Here is a 22,274-nt window from a genome sequence, read left to right as displayed (position 1 = left end):
TGTGTTTATATAAGTGAAACTGTTCTTTAAGCTTAAGTCTTGGCAAATATTCCAATGGGGCACAGAGCAGTTGTGAAAAAGCAAATAAACTCATTAGCAACTAAAAAAACTGCAGTAATCAAGGACCTCAGCAACTAAAGTCAGAAGAAGTATTGTTTTACTTGTTGCTATTTTCTACATTCACTGTCAATGAAGAAGCCTAGTTAAAAGGTTGGGTAGCTTCAGTACCGCCCTGCCTCTCAATGAACTGGGTTTTACCAGCAGCACATTACCTGCCTCTGCAGCGAAGCAGCAGTGAAGGGTGCATGGCCTTCCACAACCTTCATGAGCAGAGTGATCCATCTTGGGGAGCTGAGAGCACCACAGGCCTGTGGGGTGAGTGCAATGCTCCGGACGAAGCCCAGTGTACACCAGCTCCGGTGCTGCTCCCTGGCTACCAGTCTGTCTGGAGGAGCTGCCAGAAGAGACAAAACATGCTCTGACCAAGTATCTAGAAAATAAAGCAACAGCATAACCCTCACATTTAAATGACCTACTAATTTATTTTGGCTAACAGGTTACTTTACAATGAGTCTGTGTGAAAGGAGTAGAAGAAGGCTTTTAAGTTAGTTCAACAAACATTTCACAGCACTTTTTAAAAAACCTTTAAAGTGCACATAACTCAAATTAGTTAATTTAACCTATTTATACTGTTTCGAGGCAATATAAATCTATAATTCTAACAGAAGATATTTACAATATGCATCTAGCATCTATTATACTTTTTAATCTCATGTGCCTCAAAGGTCCCCATGATCTCATTTTGATCTACATTATAAAATGTCCAATCAAAATTAAAGAACTCACTAAAAGTATGAGAATAAACTTTAGGATTTTTTTCTTATGTAGCCAGAACACCTCCACTTACCTCCACTTCTCCAATGCTGGGATTAGAGGGACATGCTGATATGCCCAATAAGGATGAAAGTTTCTGTTCCTCCTGCCTTCCCAAGACATGTCCCCTCTCTACTCCCTCTCAAGCTAGATGTGCAGCCTGAGGCCTGAGTTCCCATGGGACTCTGTTGAGAACTTCCCAGACCTACTGCTACAACAGCAGCAGCATAAGCCACAGCTTACCTTCCCACTGCCCCATGCTGCCTTCCTGCCTTCCAAGCTCACAGGAACACATGTCTTACAGAAGATACAAGCTCACACACTAACATTCACTCTCATACATTCACATATATGGTAAAGACACTAAACCAGAAAATTACTCAGAAACACTCAAATATTCTCTGCCACACTCACTCACATACACCCACACATGCTTTCCTATACCACTACTGCAATCACTAGCAGAATCATAATCATACAATCTCCATTTATCACACACACACATACAGAACCTAAGATGCAAGCCCACATTTTACATGCACTCCTACATGGATCCCTCCCTCATATACACATAAAATATGTTTAGACAATTACTCAAACTCAAACACTCATATTCATCCACTTATACTCACATCCATCTATGCACTTACATGTAATCACTTTCTCCCTATGTCACCAACCAAGCCTCCTCCCAGTGACACACTCAAAATTCTGACCTTTACTCTCCTGTATACTTTCACAATAGTGCAATCACACAAATCACTGTTGGACACTGACACAATGGATGTGCTCACTTAGATATGTATACTTCATCCCTGCTCCCACACTATCACATAATATTACATAACTGGAAGGCAACAGTATCAGCTAGGAACCCCAAACCCAAGTTCTCAGCACAAAGGGACAAAGGGCAACGAATCAGAGACGGGAGCAACAGAGAGAGGAGGAAAGCGGTAGAGTGCCTCTGGATAGAGAGGAGACAGATGTGACCCACAGGCAAATGGCAGTTTATGAAGGTAAAGGGGGAAATCCCATGTTTGATTTTAATTGGACAGGTTAATTAGTTGAGCCAAGGGGCTTTTGATTGCTGAGCTTCCCTACTTTGATAGCTGGACCTTGGTAGTCAGCCTTAGCAGGAGGAAGTGAACAAAGAAGGGAATAGACCTTGGTGGCTAGCTTTAGGGATGCAGTTTTTAGCAAGACAGAAGGAATGAGGGAAGGGCAAGGCCTGCCAGAGCCATGTTTGCCATGAGTGAGCTGCCTAGGGTCTTTCAATAACCACTGTATTCATTTTCATCCCCCTTTCCCACATACACATTCCTTTACTTCCACTGTCATTGACACTGATGCATGCTCATTACCCATACTCCATTTTGCACACAACTCAGTAACATGCCTACATCCCCTCAAACACTCCTGTACTCAAGCATATTTCAGTCTAATTACTCTCACACACTTGCAATCACACAACTGGAACATAACACACAAGCTCATTAATACTACACTTGACAGAGCTACTTGCCCACATCGGTATGCCCTAACAGGAACTTACTCACATACTCACACAACCATATTCAAACACTCAAACACAAACCTTCGTGCTTCTAACACAAAATCACTCATTCAGTATGACAGCTGTTCTTGATTGTCAACCTGACTACATGTGAATAAGCAAAACCCAAGATGTGTGTGAAGGGTTTTTCTTTTTTTTGGGGGGGGAGTGTGTAGGTGTTCTGAGACAAGAGTTTCTCTGCATAGTCTTGGCTGTCCTGGATTTGCTTTGTAGACCAGGCTGGCCTCAAACTCACAGAGACTCACCTGTCTCTGCCTCTGTAATCCCAAGTACTGGGATTACAAGGGTGTGCCATCACGCTTGGTGGGATTTTTCTTGATTAGACCATTTGAGGTAGGAAGACCCATCCTAAATTTGAGCTATACCTTCTGGTAGCTGCCTATATAAAGGACACAGAACAGTGATTCTCAACAATGACCCTTTTATATAATTCCTTGTGTTTGTTGCTACTTCCTAACTAATTGTGCTGTTATGAATTGTAATGTACATACCTGACGTGCAAGAAATCTGGTATTAGACCCCTGTGTAAAGGGGGTCACAACCCACTGGCTGAGAATCATGACATAGAAGTGTTTGTTCTTTGCCTGCTTGCCATCACTTTCACTGGCAAGATCATTTCCTCACTGGTAGTAGAGCCTATTTCTTTGGGATTCTAGCCATATACTGAATATCAGCAGAGACATTCAGCTTTGTGGACAAAACTACTACTAGACTCTTGGACTTTCTGCTGGGACATAGCGATTGTTTGAAAACTCAGACCACAGCCTGTAAGCCACTCTAATAAACCCTATTTTTATAGTGATAGATTCATTCTATCAGTTCTGTTTCTCTAGAGAACTCTGACTAAAACACTCAGAAATTATAAGTACATTCTGTCTCAGATCAACATACTAAAATTTAAACATTCACACAGAGCTAACACACTTGTACTCTTGCTCAATCACAAATGAATCCAAACACATTTGTATGCATTCACATTCACAAACATGCTAACAGTTACATACGCTCACAAGTTCTTTGCATACATACCCTTAGGCACACAGAAATATCTACCCCATACTTACAATGACAATCAAAACACCAGCATTTGATCTTATTTGAAAATAAGGTCTCTGCAGATTAATTCTAAGGACTTAGATAATATGCTAGATTGGGCTGAACTCAAAGCAAATGAAAGACTCCCAACAAAAGAAAAAGGCTCATAAAACGATACAGACTACATGAAGACAGATGCAGAGACTACCAGTGAAATCTAGAGCACAAGGGTGACAAGAAAAAGAAAATGGGGACCTTCCTTTAGAGCTCGGGGAAGGAACATGACTCTGCAGACAACCTGCCTTGAGGATTTCTAATCTCTAGAACTCTAGGGGAGAAACATTAGAGGTTGACTAGTTCCCACACATACAATTCCCTTAACCCCAATTCCATTTGCACGTTAACATGCTATCCCTAGTATCTCCAAAATGATCTTGTTTGGAAATGGAATCATCGGATATGTAAATTAAATTGGATGAGGTTAACTGGTATCCTTATAAAAGATAAAACTGAAACACATGCACACAAGTACACACGTGCAAAGGAAACCGTGTGAAGAAGATGCAGACTAGGTTGATGTGCTACAAGCCAAAAAAAAAGGCCAAGCAAACCACCAATGCTAATGAAGCCTAGAACAGATTGTCCTTGGTAGCCACAGAAGAAACTAGCCCTACCAGGACTTTGTTGTTTATTATACCTTGTTTATAATGCCTTGGTAAAGCAGCCACAGGAACCGTATTACATAAATCCTCACACACAAACTGATTCACATTCTAACATCCAGATTTACCCACACACACAAATACAAGAGATTTACACACATATATCCACAGTGAGTCTCTGAAGCCCATAATTATTCATTTCATACACGGCTTATCTGTTCCGCTTTCCACTATCATTCGAAGAAGTCCACACAAAGTCTTGGTGGCCTCACTCTGCATGACATCAGCATGAACTCCAACAGAGAGACACAGAGTCTGCAGTAAGTTAACAACGCTGGTCAGCATCATCGCTGTGGGGTGAATGTTCCTTTCACTTTGTTCGGCTTCTGAAAGAGGGAAGGAAATAAAAAATGGCATTCCCAAATAAAACTGGCTGCAGATGCCATTTAAGACATTTAAGACCATGTTCTTTTTCTTTTCAAAGACTTGAACAAGGGAAGGATTGGGAGGGAAAGAGGGAGTGGGCTACAGCTAGGATACAAGTGAATGTATAAAATTATTTAAAAATAAAAAATATTAACATAAAAAAAGACTTGAACATATTTTAGAGTAGTTTTGGATTCACAGTAAAATTGAGACGATATAAAGATCTAGTAAAGTTTTTTTAAATACTGGAAAGGGAAACATCTTCACAACAAAAGGTGAGACTTAGAATTTATTCTTTCCCCCTTTCTTCTTTTTCTCCCAACAGACAGGGTCTCACTATGCTCCCTAGCCTAGCTCAAACTCCTGGGTTCAAGACATCCTCCTGTCTCAGCCTCCCACCACTGCACCTGGCTACCCAATCAGTTCTCTCACCACCTTCGTTAAAAAAAATGAGATTTAGTGGGAGGGTGCAGGTGCACACAGTGTGTAGAGGCCAGAGGAAAACCTCAGATGTCTTCCTTCTTCAGGTAACATATCCATCCACTTTGATTTTCTGAGATAGAGCCTTCACTGAAACTTGCAAACGGTTGATCTGGGTACATGTCTGGCCAGTGAGTCAGAGATCAAGCAGAGTTTGAGTTACAAGCATGTGTATTAGCACACCAGCTTTTAACTGAGAATCTAATTCAGGTCCTCACGCTTGCACAATAATAAGCACTTTATGAACTGAGCTATCTATCCCACCCTAAAAAAAAAAAATCAGACTTTAGAGTAGCACTTTGTTTAAGCAACCTTATTATATACTTCAGAAGCAAAGAAATGAATTCAAGGTTAACCTCCTTTAGAAAGACAACTTATCAAATATCTCGGAGTTACAATCTGAGGGAAGCCAAAGCGGATGCATTTAATAGGGCACTTGCATGGTTGATCAATCTAGCTATGGGACAAGGAGGCCAGCATTGTTACATATCCATCTCTTCCCTGACTCTAACTCTACAATGAGGAATGCCCCCAGATACAGCTGAGAAGAGAAAGGGGTTACATGTGGTCCTGAGCCACACACTATAGCTCAAAGGCACTGACTTACAGCCAACATGCACCCAGAAGACGGCACATGCATTACTTCTAACAGTCATCCACAGCCAAGTATTCATCATTTTTATCTAAATGTGCATGCTTTGAGCCTATGTATTTTATCGGACAGCATGTCTCATGCTCCCCACCAGCTACTCTCTCCTTAACACATATTCCAAGTATCATATGATGGCTGTGACTGCTGTTTCTAACATTATATGGCACTACACATAATGGTTGGCAGGCCCCTAGAAAGGAGCTCTGGCTCTCAGTTTCAGCAAGGCTAGCACGTATACGACATTCATATGTCAGGGTCTTTTATACAAATCTAAAAAAGGAGATGCCTTTCTACAGCACTGGATTTCCTTCAATAGAACTAACTTTATGGATTCACTTCCAAAATCTGTGTTGCTGAATAGGATGAAGTATTGACTAACTCAGTATTATGTGACATGTTCTAAATTAATGAATGTGGTGCTTAATTAATTAATTAATATGGAGGTGTTTAAACATGAGGCCATACCTTGCAACTTAAAGCTGGTTGAAGAAAAAACAAAGGATCTAGACAACACCACACCGAATCCACTATGCCACTTATTGCCAGGCTTTGGCCCACCACAGACCAATCAGAATTAAGTAACCAGCAAGCTGGTTTAGTAGGGATAGGAAGTTGCTACCAACCTTAATAACCTGAGTTTGCTCCCCAGAATCGACATGATAGAAGGAGAAAGTGACTCCTACAAGTTGTCTCCTAACCTCCACAGGTATGCTGTGGAGTGTCTGTTTCAACCATTACTAAACAAACAAACAAACAACTGGGTTTTGGTTTTTAAAGATCAGCAGCTAGAGACACCTGCCACCAAGCCTGACAACCTAAGTTAAATTCCCAGAGACATGGTTGATAAAAGAACTGGTTCACATAAGTTGTCCTCTAACTTAGTAAGCACACACACAGAAACACACACATATAAACTAAAACAAATAAACACACTCTTAAGATGTAATTTAAAAAGCAATGCTGTGCCCTGTCCTCCATCCTACTCTGAAAGGGGCATCAGGAAGTAAAGGTGAAGATACACTAGCTTGTCTGGGTTCCTAGATCTAGAGCCAATTATACACCTGCAGCAGAACCGTATGTTTAAAGTGCAGCCAGAGCAACATCTTCAGATGAATCTTAAACCACTGTCTAACTCTCCAGAAGAACATGATAGCTCTCCAACACATGAACAATTTGCTCAGCTATCTTAAACCGAAAGACTTTGTGAGTCACGCACCGGAGTCATCCTCTGTGTCCGAGTCCTCTGCCGCAGGCTGTGATGACACGGGCAGCTCTACCAGCTTGAGGTCATACTTTCCTTCTTTTCCCATCCTGTATGAGTTAGTGCTGCCTGTGTCCCACTGGACCCTGATCCAACCATCCTCTCCCAGCTCACCAATTACACGGCCTAGGCCTGGCGGAGGCCCATCCTAAAAAGCAGAAATAAAGACCAGGTAAGAGAGGGTATGTCCTGTTCTGGACCCACCAGAGTTCCTGTATGAAGTCTGTATACAGATTTTTCCATCTGCCTCCTCTTGACCCAAACATACCTAAAGAAATGTACAGATCATATCATCTTTACATGCCATGAAATCATATGCTCATGTTCCTTTATCAAAGAAATAAGGGACATGAAGAGAATTCTCTCAACTAGAGCATCCTCTGAACAAATGCATTAATGAATGTCCCAGCAATCAAAGTGGTCTTTCAATGACCTCAGTCACTTCCTTGTAGTAGGAACCTAGGCACCCCCAGCAGTACTCTATCAACCATTCTAAAGGAAGAACGCTGTTGATAGAAGCTATAACCTGGTCTCAGACAATTTCACTTCTAAGAATACTAAGACAAAACCCATGCTTAGCACTGTGACTCAGAAAAGCCACATGACATCACAGAAAGGACAAAATTGCCCTAATGTCTTTCGCCTGCATTTTATTGTTCAGAAATCAACAACTAAGTCATCTATCAATCTTACAAGTCCTGAGTTCAGGTAGCCACCTATTCTAACTTCCACTGATACGTAAAATGGGCTAAGATGTTAATGAAATTACTAAATACCTGGTCACCCCACTTCCAATCTACACCTCTCATGACCCTTGTTCCAATCTTCATCATAGCAGCCAGTTCTGGCCCTGAAACAGGTAGCTGAACAGGAGCAGTTTCCTTCCTTGTTTCTTCCAACACTGTAGCAGAGGCTCCCCGGGCAGAAGCATTCATGTCTTCCTCAACACTGTCAGAAGTAGGGCCTGGCAAAACATCAAATAACAGCTGAGCCTATAATTAGCTGCACTGTCCTATTTTTATTATTTTTTTAAATTGTGTGATTATGTGTAAATTATATATCTAAAGGTGGGTTTGTACATGTAGAAACAGTGGCAGCATGAGTCTAAAGGACGGCACCATATTTCCTAGAGCTGGAGTTATAGGCAATTTTAAGTTTCCAGCACCCAACTGAGCTCAGGTCCTCTACAACTGCAGTGGGTGCTCTTTTAACTGCAGAGCGATTTTTCTAACCTCCTATTTTTAATAGGGACATCAACAGATGTGTGGCACATCATATAACACTAGCATTCAAGAAAATCCTAAGTTCAAACTAAGCTGGTCTACACAGAAGAATCTTATCTCTAACACAAAAACATGCAGAGATGGGAGGTGGGGGGGGCAACACATAAAGATCAGGAAGAACTAATTAGCATTAAGTTTAAAGAATTCATACTGGTTTCTGGGTCCAGTGCTCTATCCCTGGAGGTCCTTGGCAGCCACCTGGGGACGCCAGGTGAGATCTCTACAAGCCAGCTTCCTGCTTGCACCAGGCCACTGGGCAAACACAGCAGCAGTGAACGACGCCTGGCTCCCTGCACCCTCTGTCTACTGTAACTTATCCAAACTTCATTCCCAAAGGCTGATGGGACCCAGGGACCACCAGGTGAGACCACGCAAACCAAAATCCCTACCCTGCCCTGTCCTCCCAGTAAACCCAGCAGCTAAAAAACCTGACCCATGCCCTGTGCATCTGATTCCAGGTCCAGTGGCCCATCCCTGGAGGCCCTTGGCAGCAGCCACCTGGGTAAGATAGGTGAGATCGCGAAAAGCTGGCCCCCTGCTTGCACCAGGCCACAGCAGTACTAAGCTACACCCACCTTCCTGCATCTACTGAACCTCACTGATACCCATACTCCTGAGAGGCTGGCGGGCCCCAGAGACAACAGGAACCACCAGGCTGCATCCGGGTCCCTGCATGCTCTATTTACTGGACTGCACACCTATTGCACTCCTAGAAGCCGGCAGTCCCCAGGGACCACCAGCCAATACCAAAGACAACCAGATGGCTAAAGGCCAGTACAAGAACACAAGAGCCTACGCAATATATCAATACCAGCAAGCCCAGGATATCTTAACCCAGTCGAGAAACAAGAAAACTACCTTAAATCCAGTCTCATGAAGATGATAGAGGCCTTTACAGAAGAAATGAAAAAATCCCTTAAAGATATACAGGAAAATACAGCTAAACAAGTAAATGAATAAAACTGTCCAAGACCTAAAAGTGGAAGTAGAAACAATAAAGAAAGCACAATCTAAAAAAAGCCTGGAGATGGAAAACCTAGGGGGGAAAAAACGGGAATAACAGACACAGCATCTCCAACAGAATCCAAGAGATAGAAGAGAAAATCTCAGGGATGGAAGGTACAATAGAAGAAATTGATACAGTTAAAAAGAATGCTAAATCATCCAGGAAATCTGAAATACTATGAAAATAAAATAGAAGGTAAGGAGTCCCAGCTCCAAGGACCAGAAAATATTTTGAACAAAATCAAAGAAGAAAATTTCCCCAACCTAAAAAAAAGATACTATAATCATACCAGAAACATACAAAACACCAATTAGGATGGACCAGAAAAGAAAATCCTCCTGCTACATAATAACGAACACATTTAATCGACAGAACAAGGAACAAAATATTTAAAGCTGGAAGGGTAAAGGGCCTAGTAACATATAAAGGCAGACCTCTCAGAACTGCACCTGACTTCACACTAGAAACTCTAAAAGCCAGAAGTACCTGGACAGATGTCTTTAAAAGCCTAAGAAACCACAGATGTCAGCCCAGACTACTATCCCCATCAAAATACTCAATTACCTTAGATGGAGAAAACAAGATATTCCAAGAAAAAAAAATTTTTTTAAAATATCTAGACACAAATCCAGCCCTACAGATGATACTTGAAGAAAACCTCCACCTCAATGAGGTGGAGGAAAAACCCCAAGAAAACACAGAAAATAAATAATTCCACACCAGCAAAAGAAAAAGGGAGGCACATACAAACACATATTCATACTATTACCACCAACATCAAAATAACAGGAATTAACACTCTTTGGTCATTAGTATCTCTTAACATCAATGGTCTCAATTCACTAATTAAAAAGCACAGGCTAACAAAATGGTTGTTTAAAAAAGGGGTAGAGATGCATCATACTGTTGCATACAGAAAACACACCTCACTGGCAAAGATAAACATTTTCTCAGACTAAACGGCTGGAAAAAGGTTTTCCAAGGAAACAGAAACAAGAAGCAAACTGAAGTAGCTGGCTATCCTAATACCTAATAAAATAGATTTTCAACCAAAATTAACCAGAAGAGATGGGGGAAGGGCATTTCCTACCCATTAAAGGAAAAATCCACCAAGATAACATCTCAATTCTGAACATCTAAGCACCAAATGCAAGGGTACCCACATGAATAAAAGAAACTTTACTAAAGCTTAAATCACATATCAAACCCAATATGTTAATGGTAGTAGATGCCAACACACCTCTCTCACTAATGGACAGATCATAAAGACAGAAACTAAATAGAGAAATAATAAAACAAACTGACATCATGAGTCAAATGGACCTAACATATATCTACAGAACATTCCATCCAAACACACATACACCAAAAAAAAACAAAAAAAAAAAAAAAAAAAAAACCTTCTCACCACCTCATAGACCCTTCTCCAAATCTGACCACATATTCAGCCACAAAGCAAGCCTTAACAGGTATAGGAAAACTGAAATAACACCTTGTATTTTATGAGTCCACTGTGGATTAAACTGCACTTCAACAACAACAGAAACAACAGAATGCCTACAAACTCATGGAAACTAAACAACTCTCTACTCATTGACAATGGGGCCAGGGAGAAAATAAAGAAATTAGAGGCTTTCTATAATTCAATGAGAATGAATGTATAATATACCCAAACTTATGGGACACAATGAAAGCTGTGCTAAGAGGAAAGTTCACAGCACTAAGTGCCTTCATAAAGAAATTTGACAGATCTCACAAAAACAATTTAATAGCACACCTGAAAGCTCTAGAACAAAAAGAAGCAAACACACCCAAGAGGAGTAGACAGCAGGAAATAATCAAACTCAGGGCTGAAATCAATAAAGTAGAAACAAAGAGGATAAAATACAAAGAATCAACAAAACCAAGAGCCAGTTCTTTGAGACAATCAACAAGATAGACTCTTAGTCAAACAAACCAAAGGTAGAGGGAGAGTTTACAAATCAACAAAATTAGAAATGAAAAGGGGTGCATAACAACAGACACTGAGGAAATCCAAGCAATCATTAGGTCATATTTCAAAAGCCTGTATTCTAATTTAAATCAAGATCAGGTAAACAATTTAAATAAACCTATAACCCCTAAGGAAATAGATTTAGTCATTAAAAGTCACTCAACCAAAAAAAGCCCAGGGCCACATGGTTTCAGTGTAGAATTCTACCAGACTTTCAATGAAGAACTAATAACAATACTCTTTAAACTAATCCACAAAATAAAAACAGAAGGAACATTGCCAAACTCATTCTATGAGTGCAGTTACCCTAATACTTAAACCACACAAAGACCCAAGAAAAAAAAATTTCAGAACAATCTCCCTTATGAACACTGAAGCAAAAATACTCAATAAAATAATTGCAAACCCAATTCAGGAACACATCAAAATTATCATGTTAAGCTTGATCAAGTTAAGCTTCATCCTAGGTATGCAGGAATGATTCAACATATGACACTCCATCAATATAATTTACCATATAAAGAAATTGAAAGAAAAAAAAATACATGATCATCTCATCAGATGCTGAAAAAACTTCGGACAAAATCCTTCATGTTTATAGTCTTGGAGAGATCAGGGATACAATGTGCATACCTAAATATAATAAAGGCAACATTCAGCAAGCCAATAAATAGCCAATATTAAGTTAAACAGAGAGAAACTTAAACCAATTCCACTGAAATCAGGAGCAAGACAAGGCTGCCCACACTCTCTGTATCTCTTCAATATAATGCTTGAAATCCTAACTAAAGCAATGAGACAACTAAAGGATATCAAGAGGATTCAAATTGGAAAGGAAGAAGTCAAAAGTATCACTATTTGCGGATGATATGATAGTATACATAAGTGACACCAAAAAAAAAATCTATCAGGGAACTCCTACATCTGATAACACTTTAGCAAAATGGCTGTATACAAAATTACCACATACAAACAACAACAACAACAAAATCTGCACACCTCCTGCATACAAATGACAAATAGGCTGAGAAAGAAATTAGGGAAACAATACCCTTCACAAAAGCTGCAAATACTATAAAGTATATTGATATAACTCTAACCAAGCAAGTCAAAGACCTACTGTATGACAAGAACTTCAAGTTTCTGAATAAAGAAATTGAAGAAGATAACAGAAGAAAGAAAGATCTCCCATGCTCATGGCCATCTTACCAAAAGTAATGTACAGATTCAATGCAATTCCCATCAAAATACCAACACAATTCGTTATAGACCTTGAAGGAACCATTCTCAATTTCATGTGGAAATACTAAAAACTCCACACAGATTAAAAAAAAAAAAAACAAAACAAAACTGTACAATTAAAGAACTTCTGGGAGTATCTCCATTCCTGATTTTAAGCTGTCTGACAGAGCAATAGAATAAAAACTGCAAGGCATTTGCATAAAAACAGACTGGTGGATCTTTGAAATCAAACTAAAGGCCCAGAAATAAATCCACATAGATCCAGACACTTGATTTTGACAAAGAAATCAAAACCATACAATAGAAAGTTGGTAGCATCTTCAACAAATAGTGCTGGTCTAACTGGACGTATCAATATAAAAAAATACAAGTAAATCCGTATTTATCACCCTTCACAAAACTAAAGTCCAAGTGGATCAAAGACCTCAACATAAAACCAGACACACTAAATCGGTTAGAAGAAAAAGTGGGGAAGAGCCTTGAACTTACTAGCACAGGAGACAACTTCCTGAAGAGAACACCAACAGCTCAAGCTCTAAGATCAACAATTAATAAATGGGTCTTCTTGAAACTGAAAAGCTTCTCTAAGTCAAAGGACACTGTCAACAGAACAAAAAGGCAGCCTAGAGAATGGGAAAAGATCTTCAAAACACTACATCTGACAAAGGGCTAATCTCCAAAACACATAAAGAACTCAAGAAATTAAATACCAACAAACCAAATAATCCAACTAAAAAAAATGGGGTACAGAGCAAATTAGAGAATTCTCAACAGAGGAATCTCAAATGACCAAGAAGCATTAGAGAAATTCTCAACATCATTAGTCATCAGAGATATCAAAACAACTCTGAGATTCTATTTTATACCCATCAAAATGGGTAAGGTCAAAAACTCAAGTATGCTGGAGAGAATGCGGACAAAGGAGAACACTCCTCCATTGCTGGTGGGAGTGCAAACTTGTACAACCACTTTGGAAATCAATCTAGCACTTTCTCAGAAAATTGGGAATAGCTCTACCTCAAGACCAGCTATATTATTCCTGGGCACATACCCAAAAGATGTTCCACCTTACCACAAGGACACTTGCTCAGCTATGTTCCCTAGCAGCTTTATGCATAATAGCCAGAAACTGAAAACAACTCTGCTGTCCCTAAACCAAAGAATGGATGAAGAAACTGTGGCACATTTACACAAAGAAATACTACTCAACTATTAAAAATAAGGAAATCATGAAATTTGCAGGCAAATATATGGAACTAGAGAAGATCATCCTGAGTGAGGTGACGCAGATCCAGAAAGACACACATGGTACATACTCACTTATAAGTGCATGTTAGCCATATATACAGGATAACCATACTACAATTCACAGCCCATAAGAAGCTAAGTAACAAGGAGGGCTCAAGGAAGGATGCATGAACATCACTGGGAAGGGGAAATAGAATAGATTGAGGAAGTGCTCAAAGAGAGGGAACAGGATAGGAGAAGGAGTACTGGGGAGGAAATGGGGGGGTCTGATATGGGGAGAATAGGGGAGGGAGGAGCAAGAGGACAGAGGGCTTGCAGAGAGAAGAGAAACCATAGCCTGGGGCATCTCTGAGAGAGGCTGGAGACCTATAGCAGAGAAGGATCCTGGGAAGATGTGGGGGAAGGGAGGGCGACTCAAGTGTAGACCCCTACTAATTGGGGACATGGAGACTGAAGAGACCATCTTCTAACCAGAAAGGACTCCTAGTAGAGGGAAGGGAACACCAACCTGCCCACAAAACCTTTGACCCAAAATTTACCCTGCCTACAAGATGTGCAGGGATAAAGATATAGAATAAACAGAATAGACACAGGTGAATGAGAGAGGGGACTGGAGAGGACAGGGATGGAGATGGGAATAGGAGGGATCAGCTGTGGGGAGGAGGGAGGGCGTTAATATAGGGAGAGATAGCTGGAATAGGAGGAGGGGTACATTTCTAGGATGACCTTTAAACCTATTGCAGTGGAAACTCCCAGGAATCAAAGAGGGTAACCCTAGCCAAGATGAGGGATATAGGGGGATACAGGCCATCTCCTGTAGCCAGGAAAGACTGCCAATGTGAGGACTGGGACACCAACCCAACCATAAAACCATTAACCTACAATTTGCCCTGCCCACAAGACATACTGGACTATAAGTGGCACAGAAACTATGGGAGTGGCTAAGCAATAACTGGTCCAGCTTGAGACCCATGCCATGAAAAGGAGCCCACTACTAACACTGTCCAGAGGGCCAGGAACCAGAGACTGGATAGCCCAGAGACTCATGAGAGAACCAAACACAAACAAGGGGAAAGGAGTCAATGAAATGATTCCTAATAATATTCTGCTATATTCACAGTTTGGCATCTAGTCCAATTGTCATCAGGAAGGTTTCACCTAGCAAGTGATAAAAACTGAAACCCACAGCCAATTATTTGGCACAGCTTAGGGTATCCTTAGAGAAGGATCTAGAGGGGTCAAGGACACCACAAGAAAACCCTGAAAATCAACCAACCTGAGCCCATAGCAACTCAGAAAGACTGAACCACCAACCAGGGAGGGCTGACATAAGCCCTCTGCACATGTTACAGCTGTGTAGCTTGGTTTTCTTATGGAACTCCTAACTGGGAGAAGGAGGTGTCTCTGACTCTGTTGCCTGCCTTTATAGAAGAGGAGGTGCCTTCATATGCCATGCTAGTTGATATCCATAGAGGCTAGACTTTTTCCAAAGAGAAATGGAGAATGGAGGCAGATAGGGGAGAGGGGAGGAACTGGAAGGAAAGGAGGAAGAGAAAACTGCAGTCAGGATGTACACAGGATGTAAAAATTTTTAAAGTGTATAAAAGACCTACATATAAGAGCTGAAGCAATAAAACCTTCAGAAGAAATAACATATAATTTTCATTGCCTTAGTCTTGGCAACAGCTTGTTGGTAATGACAGAAGCACAAACAGAAAAAAAAAAAAAGGCAAACTTAGGTGGACCATCAAAACTAAAAACTTCTCTGTATCAAAGAAAAATAAAATTCACAACACAGAATTTATCCTCAAATTATAGGTCTACAGATTTGCAAGAGTCTAGCATCCAAGATATTTTGGAAGAGCTTGAAGATTATTAGCTATTCTGTAAATGTTTGGTTCATTTATGTGGTATTTTTTAACTAGTACTCCGTTCAATAGCAGAAAGACAAGGAATCCAACTCATTAAAAAAAAAAACAAACGAACACAAAAACAAAAAACCTGGGAAAGTACATTTCTGCAAAGATGTAACTAGACAACAGTGTCATTTGTCATCAAGTGGAAAGGCAAACCAAAAATGACTAGAGAGCACTTCATACTCAGTGAGATGGCCTTAATCCCCAAACTACACCAGTAAAACTGTCAAAGATCCAGATAAGCTGGGACTTGCATGGGGGAGCCAATGTGTCACTCAGTGACAGAGTCTGGTGCACTAATCATTCAAAGTGGAATGCCCATATCCCTGGGCAGGAGTGCAGAGCAGAAGTGAGACCTTAACATTTCCACACAGCAAACAGGCCTAATGCCCGCACTCTGGAGGTGGAAGCCAGAACTGGATTCTCTGTGAGCACAGACTTCCAGGCCAAGCAGAGCTACATAGAGAATATCTTTAAGGGGGGGAGGGGAGGATATCTGAAAGAAGTCAGTTAGCGAAAAACTAGAAATCTCTCCCCACTAAGGCTATATGAAACAGCACATATGCATAAAAGTTGCACACTCTAAGACTATGTCAATCTGCGCAGTACAGGTACAATTCATATTCTTACATTTCCCCAAATATTACAGATCACTAGTGTTCATTACAGCTCAGAGATGTTTTTTTCCTTAATAAACTATTTGGTTTCTCTCATCTGTATGTTCCTACTCTGATTTCTTGTTTTCGTACAAAACAACCTGGAAATCCCAGTGGGTGCCCTCCACAATGCAGTATCCACCTGTAACCTTAGCACATGACCTCAGTATTCTATTCCTCTTGTAATCAAAAACACGAGATACAGGTTTTCAAGAATTTACATACAAATAATCCTGGCGAAACTACTCACTAAAGTTAAATGATAAAATAATCCAATATCCATCAGTGTATAAATGTCATATATTCAAATAATAACATTTTTAGCAACAAAAAGGAATAAAGTACTGAAATGCTAAAATCCAAATACAAAAGCTACAAACTGCATGACCACACTAATATGAAATAGTCAAAATATAAAACTACTGAGGCAAAAAACTGATTTGTGGTTATCAGAAACAGGAGAGTAGGGCAACCATGAATGACTGATAAATGGGTATAGATTTGGATTTATGTTTATGAAAATGTTCTGAAACTAGACAGCAGTAACAGCTTTTCAAAATGTCTCTGATGGGCATGGTGGCCCACACCTTTAATCCCAGCACTCTGGAGGCAGAAGCAGATGAATCTCTTTGAGTTAGAGGTCAGCCTGGTCTCCATAGAAAGCTCCAGTCTATGGAAGGATGGATATATATATATATATATATATATAGTGAGATCATGTCTTTAAAAACAAAGCAACAAGATCAAAGAAAAATTTTTTTTTAAGAAGTTACTGCCCCTAATGTCAATCAGTTACAAACAGCACAGTTAAAAGGCTTGCTTTTATGTGTGTGTGGTTTGTTTTTTGGTTAAGGAAGAAAGGTGAAAGTCACATATTCCAAAGGACCCGAAGCCAGTGCCCACTTACCAATCAGCCTTAGTGCTGTCTGTGTGAGTGCCAGCGTGCCTGAGTTGAGCAGGAGGTCGAGGTTGTTTGCACCGTGCTGCAGGGTGAGCATGCTCAACATCACCAGAAGGAACCGGGCTTGTGGAATGGTCCCCAGACTTGGTCCCGCTGGGTTCTCATTGGTAATGGTTTGGAGGGGAACAGGCTGAATACCTAATAAGCATTGACAGTCATCTGAATTCCTTATTTATGGACACATTACACATGATCCCAAGCACACTGAAGTTTGTTATTAATTACTTATTCACTTATGTAGCTTTTTTAAATGTAGGGTCCATATAATGTGGTTAGGACAGATCTATTTTATTTTGTAAGAATACCATCACTCATCTACTTTCCACACATTGCCTTCTCTGTCTTCAAAAAATAGCATAAAGGAGAAAAAAAATTAAGTTAGCTTAGTGATAAATTCTAGCACAATTGTCACCATTAGTGTAAATGTGAACTCTGTATTAATGGCATCGTGTTTAAGGAAGAAAGCTGAGCTTGTTCTGGTTATATTGTCTTCAAAAATTCAAAGAGATCATGAAGCAGTTGCTAACAATCTCAGAGTACTAACAATTTAGGGTTGGGAGTGGTAATCACAGCACTCTGTAGGTAGACCACTGTGAGCTGAAGACCAACCTGGTCTAAATATTAAGTTCCAGGCCACCGAAGGCCACATAGTAAGACCCTGTCTCACAGTAAGACTCAAAAAAAAAAAAAAAAAAAAAAAAGAAAGAAAGAAAGAACAGAACAATAAATACCAATTTAAAAGTTTTGGGATGAGCCCCCCCAAAGTGTGGCACTTCCTATTATACAGTAAAGCCCTAAAGTTTAAAAGATTGTATTATAATGTTTTCTAAATGTCTTTGGGCATCTTTCACGTTATTACCACATAACTAACCTTATTATTTATCTACAGATGCTCAAATATTTTACAAGAAAGTTATCAGTATAGCACACTGGCATTTCAAAGTATATGGTGCGACACTCATAACAATGTAGTTTAATTTTAGGTGAGTATTTTGAGATGCTGTGTTCTGCCAAGTTTTCAAAGTTCTATTCTGAATCATAAAAAGAAAAGAAAAAAACCCTAAAACTACCTACGACTATTGATCTGATATACAACTTTTTCAAAAGCAAAAAGTAACCATTTTGTAAATTTCCATAAAATATATGACACTGCTGCAATCACAGGCATTACCATAATATCAGTTTTAAAATAAAGCCTTTTAATTATCACTTTTTCTTTAGCTCACCCAGCTCTTTAAATTTGGCACTTGCATCCATCAGAACATATCGAATATTCTGAACTGCCCAAGCATACAGCTTGCCAAAAGTTACTTCCAGCAGCATCCGATTGAAAGGTGGGATCAAATCCACATCCTTCAAGCAGTCTGTAAGTGGCTCCCTTTCAAACAAAAGAAACATAATTTGACTTGGAACACTGCCAGACTTTTAACTTCAAAAGAACAGTAGTGGTTAACAAGATTCCCATACTTAAGAAAAATTTTATAAAGCTTTACCCTATATCAATTCCTTCAGGAATAAGTCTTTGCCATCCACAAAACATAGCATACTGCACAGAAGGAAGTAAGAAACTTTTGGCTGCCAGTTTCAAAATTGTATCTATCCCTTCCAGACGAACCTCTGCTCTCTCCAACTGCAAAATATCAATATTCAGTCAGTGCTTTATCTGACTCAATGCAAAGAACCGTGCCACAGAAAGTCTTACCTGTTTCAGTAGGCACTTTCTCATTTTTTCCACATCTACCGGCTCTTCCTTAAGGGCAAATTCAACAATTGTATTGAGGAGTGCAGACTGTGGGTAAAGGCCCTGCACATTTTGCTTTAACCATTTGTATTTATGAACCCCTGTAACTGTATTCAACAGTGGCTGCCATTTATCCTAACAAAAAAGAACAATGTGAACGATTAGTTTACCATATTACCAATAGTTTAGTTGCCTATTCATTTTGCTATCACTAGGAATAGAACCCAAAACATTGTAACACAAGCTAGGAAAGCAAGTAACATATATTACTTTTAAAAATATTAATAGCCTCAAGGACCATTAGTTTCTCAAATAAAGAAACAAATAGATGATATGTTTAAAAAGATATGATACAGAGCCAAAATCAAAAGAAAATAGTGCTCCAGCACTGTGACTAGCCAGAAGGCTATGAGCCAAGTTTATTAAACAGCATGGCGCCGTACTTATAATAACAACATACTACACTCACTAGCCTACAGGTGCTCGGCACAACAGCATAGTCCCAGACATTCCTTGTGTGCAGTGTTTCTACTATGCAATCCAAGAATCACAGAAAATACTTCACCTTGGGGGACTTCATGGAAATGGGTCTTTTGTCTACATTTATAGGACTATGAGGTAAAACACAAGCTTCTTCTAAATCACTTTCTTCATTCCCAATTTTTTCTTCACCATCAGTAGATTCTGGTTTCTTAGGAACTGTAGTTTGAAAACATAAAAACTATTTATATAATTTTTAATTAAGAAATACTTTTATGTGTGAGAATGAATAAGTGGGTTTTTGTCAGCTTGACACAGCTAATTTTTTTTTTTTACCAAGACTGTTTAATTTATTTAATATGATTGTCTCCAGTTTCATCCGCATTCCTGAAAGAAAACTTACATAACTCTCTTCTTCATACCTGAAAACTATATCTGGTATATAGGTGTGCCACATTTTCTTTACAGCCTTAAGTTACTCCCCCAAATGCTGTCATGTTCATTTGGTCTGTAGAATTAGGTTTCTACCTTCATATTTAAAATTTTATTTTTTAATAATTAAATTTTTATTTTTTATATTAGTTACAGTTTATTCACTTTGTATCCCAGCTGTAGCAGCCTCCCTCATTCCCTCCCAATTCCACCCTCCCTCTTCTCCCCCATGCCCCTTCTCTAGTCCACTGATAGTTGAGGTTTTCTGCCCCTTCTATTGACCCTAGCCAATCAGGTCTCATCAGGACTGGTTGCATCAGGACTGGAGGCCTCATGGGATTTCCTCCTGTCCACTTTGGAATGATGTTGGAGGCTGTACATATGATCTTACCAACATGATTGCCGAAACATGAGCTGAACAAAGATGACACAGTAACTATCTTACAACTATCAAAAAATGCTCATTAAGCCAAGTTTGTAAATATATGCAGTGCTAAGTAATCATGAGTTCCAGGACAGACTGGCTTCAAAGTAAGATCCTGCTTCAGAAAACAAACAAACCAGAACAAGGAAAACAAAATCCCACAAGGAAATATAACCTTTAAAATTACTAAGTCCAACTAAGGACCATGCATCTAGAGGACCTAGACCCCCTGTTCAAAGGAAGCCCATTGGCTGCTCAGTTTCCAAGTGGGTTCCCTAGTAAAGGGTACAGGGGCTGTCACTGACATGAACTCAGTGGCAAGCTACTAGTAATGTTTTTAATTTTATTTTATTTATGTATTTATTTACTACAATGTATTCACTTTGTATCCCTGCTACAGCCCCCTCCCTCATCTTCTCCCAGTCCCACTCATACTCCTTCTCCCCCTATGCCCTTTCTCTAGTTCCCAGAGAGTTGAGGACAGCCTCCCTTCTATCTGACCCTAGCCTTTCAGGTCTCATCAAGGTTGGCTGTATCATCTTCCTCTGTGGCCTGGAAAGGCTACACCTCCCACCAGGGAGAGGTGACACAGCTAAAATTATCTGAAAAGAAGAAACCATAACTGAGAAAATTCCTCTCTAAGGCTGTCCTATAGCTAAGCCTGTAGAACATTCTCTAAGTAAGTGATTGGTGTAGGAGATCCTAGCCTATTGTTCCTGGGCAGTTGGTCCTAGGGTCTGTAAAAAATAAAAATTAAAATAAAAAAAAAATAGGCTGAGCTAGTCATGAGAAGCAAGCCTATAAGCACCATTCTTTTTTATATAAATTTTTATTTTTTATATTAATTACAGTTTATTTACTTTGTATCCCAGCTGTAGCCCCTTCCCTCATTCCCTCCCAATCCCACCCTCCCTCCCTCCTCTCCTCCCTGCCCCTCTCTAAGTCCACTGATAAGGGAGGTCCTCCTCCTCTTCCATCTGACCCTAGTTTATCAGGTCTCATCAGGATTGGCTGCAATGTCCTCCTCTATGGTCTAGCAAAGCTGCTCCTCCTGAAGCAAGGGAGAAGGTCAAAGAGCCAGCCACTGAGTTCATGTCAGAGACAGTCCCTGTTCTCCTTACTAGGGCACCCACTTGGATGCTAAGCTGCCATAGGCTACATCTGAGCAGGGGTTCTAGGTTATATCCATGCATGGTCCTTGGCTGGAGAATCAGTCTCAGAAAAGACCCCTGTGCCCTGATATATTTGGTCCTTGTGGAGCTCCTGTCCTCTCCAGGTCATACTAACTCCCTCTTCTTTCATAAGATTCCCTGCACTCTGCCCAAGGTTTGGTTATGAGTCTTAGTATCTGCTTTAATACACTACTGGGTAGAGTCTTTTAGAGGCCCTTTGTGGTAGGCTCCTGTCCTGTTTCTAGTTTTCTCCAACTTCCAATGTCCATCCCATTGTCTTTCTAAGTGAGTGTTGATCATCTTAGCCCAGGACCTTCTTCTTGTTTAGTTTCTTTAGGTCTAGTATCCACTTATAAGTGAGTATATACCATGTGTATCTTTCTGCTTCTAGGATACCTTACTTAGGATGATCTTTTCACAACTCTTCTAAGGCTTCTCATTCAGTTCCTTGGAGTTCCTATCCTGACTTCCCTCAGTGATAGAATGTAACCCAAGAGTCATAAGATGAAATAAACCCTTTCCTCCCCAAGTTGCTTTTGATCATACTATTTTATGACAGAAACAGAAAGACAAAAAAAAAAGGATATTTTCTTCAAAGAAAGCACAAAATAGCATTATTAGATGTAATGCTCAAACAATAAAAGTAAAAACTATACACTCTGCCATATCATGTCAGGAACAGAGGTGAGACACTACAACAAAGAGGAGCCCTGAAGCAGAGGAAGCTTTCCATCATCAGCAAGCCTCTCCTAAAGGGC

At 39.9% G+C, this 22,274-nt stretch overlaps 1 protein-coding gene across 5 annotated transcripts in view; it reads right to left on the bottom strand.

The window, feature by feature from the left end:
- Herc2 (HECT and RLD domain containing E3 ubiquitin protein ligase 2) overlaps positions 1-22,274 on the bottom strand; it is a 180,137-nt gene that overhangs the window by 80,322 nt on the left and 77,541 nt on the right. For all 5 annotated transcript variants that reach the window (XR_009585525.1, XM_060367233.1, XM_060367235.1 and 2 more), the window contains 9 exons: positions 19,574-19,707; positions 18,970-19,143; positions 18,761-18,897; positions 18,494-18,645; positions 17,214-17,405; positions 7,739-7,926; positions 6,918-7,110; positions 4,350-4,529; positions 273-454 (listed from right to left, as the gene is read on the bottom strand). Coding sequence is in view for 4 of the 5 variants with exons in the window: in XM_060367233.1 (XP_060223216.1) it covers positions 273-454; positions 4,350-4,529; positions 6,918-7,110; positions 7,739-7,926; positions 17,214-17,405; positions 18,494-18,645; positions 18,761-18,897; positions 18,970-19,143; positions 19,574-19,707 (1,532 nt within the window). In the remaining variant the exon portion in view is untranslated. The remainder of the gene's footprint in view (positions 1-272; positions 455-4,349; positions 4,530-6,917; positions 7,111-7,738; positions 7,927-17,213; positions 17,406-18,493; positions 18,646-18,760; positions 18,898-18,969; positions 19,144-19,573; positions 19,708-22,274) is intronic.

Source organism: Meriones unguiculatus, chromosome 14 (genome assembly GCF_030254825.1).
Source record: "Meriones unguiculatus strain TT.TT164.6M chromosome 14, Bangor_MerUng_6.1, whole genome shotgun sequence".
NCBI classification, from domain to species: domain Eukaryota; kingdom Metazoa; phylum Chordata; class Mammalia; order Rodentia; family Muridae; genus Meriones; species Meriones unguiculatus.
The sequence above is the reverse complement of the archived record's forward strand: the minus strand, read 5'-3'. Positions and strand labels throughout refer to the sequence as shown.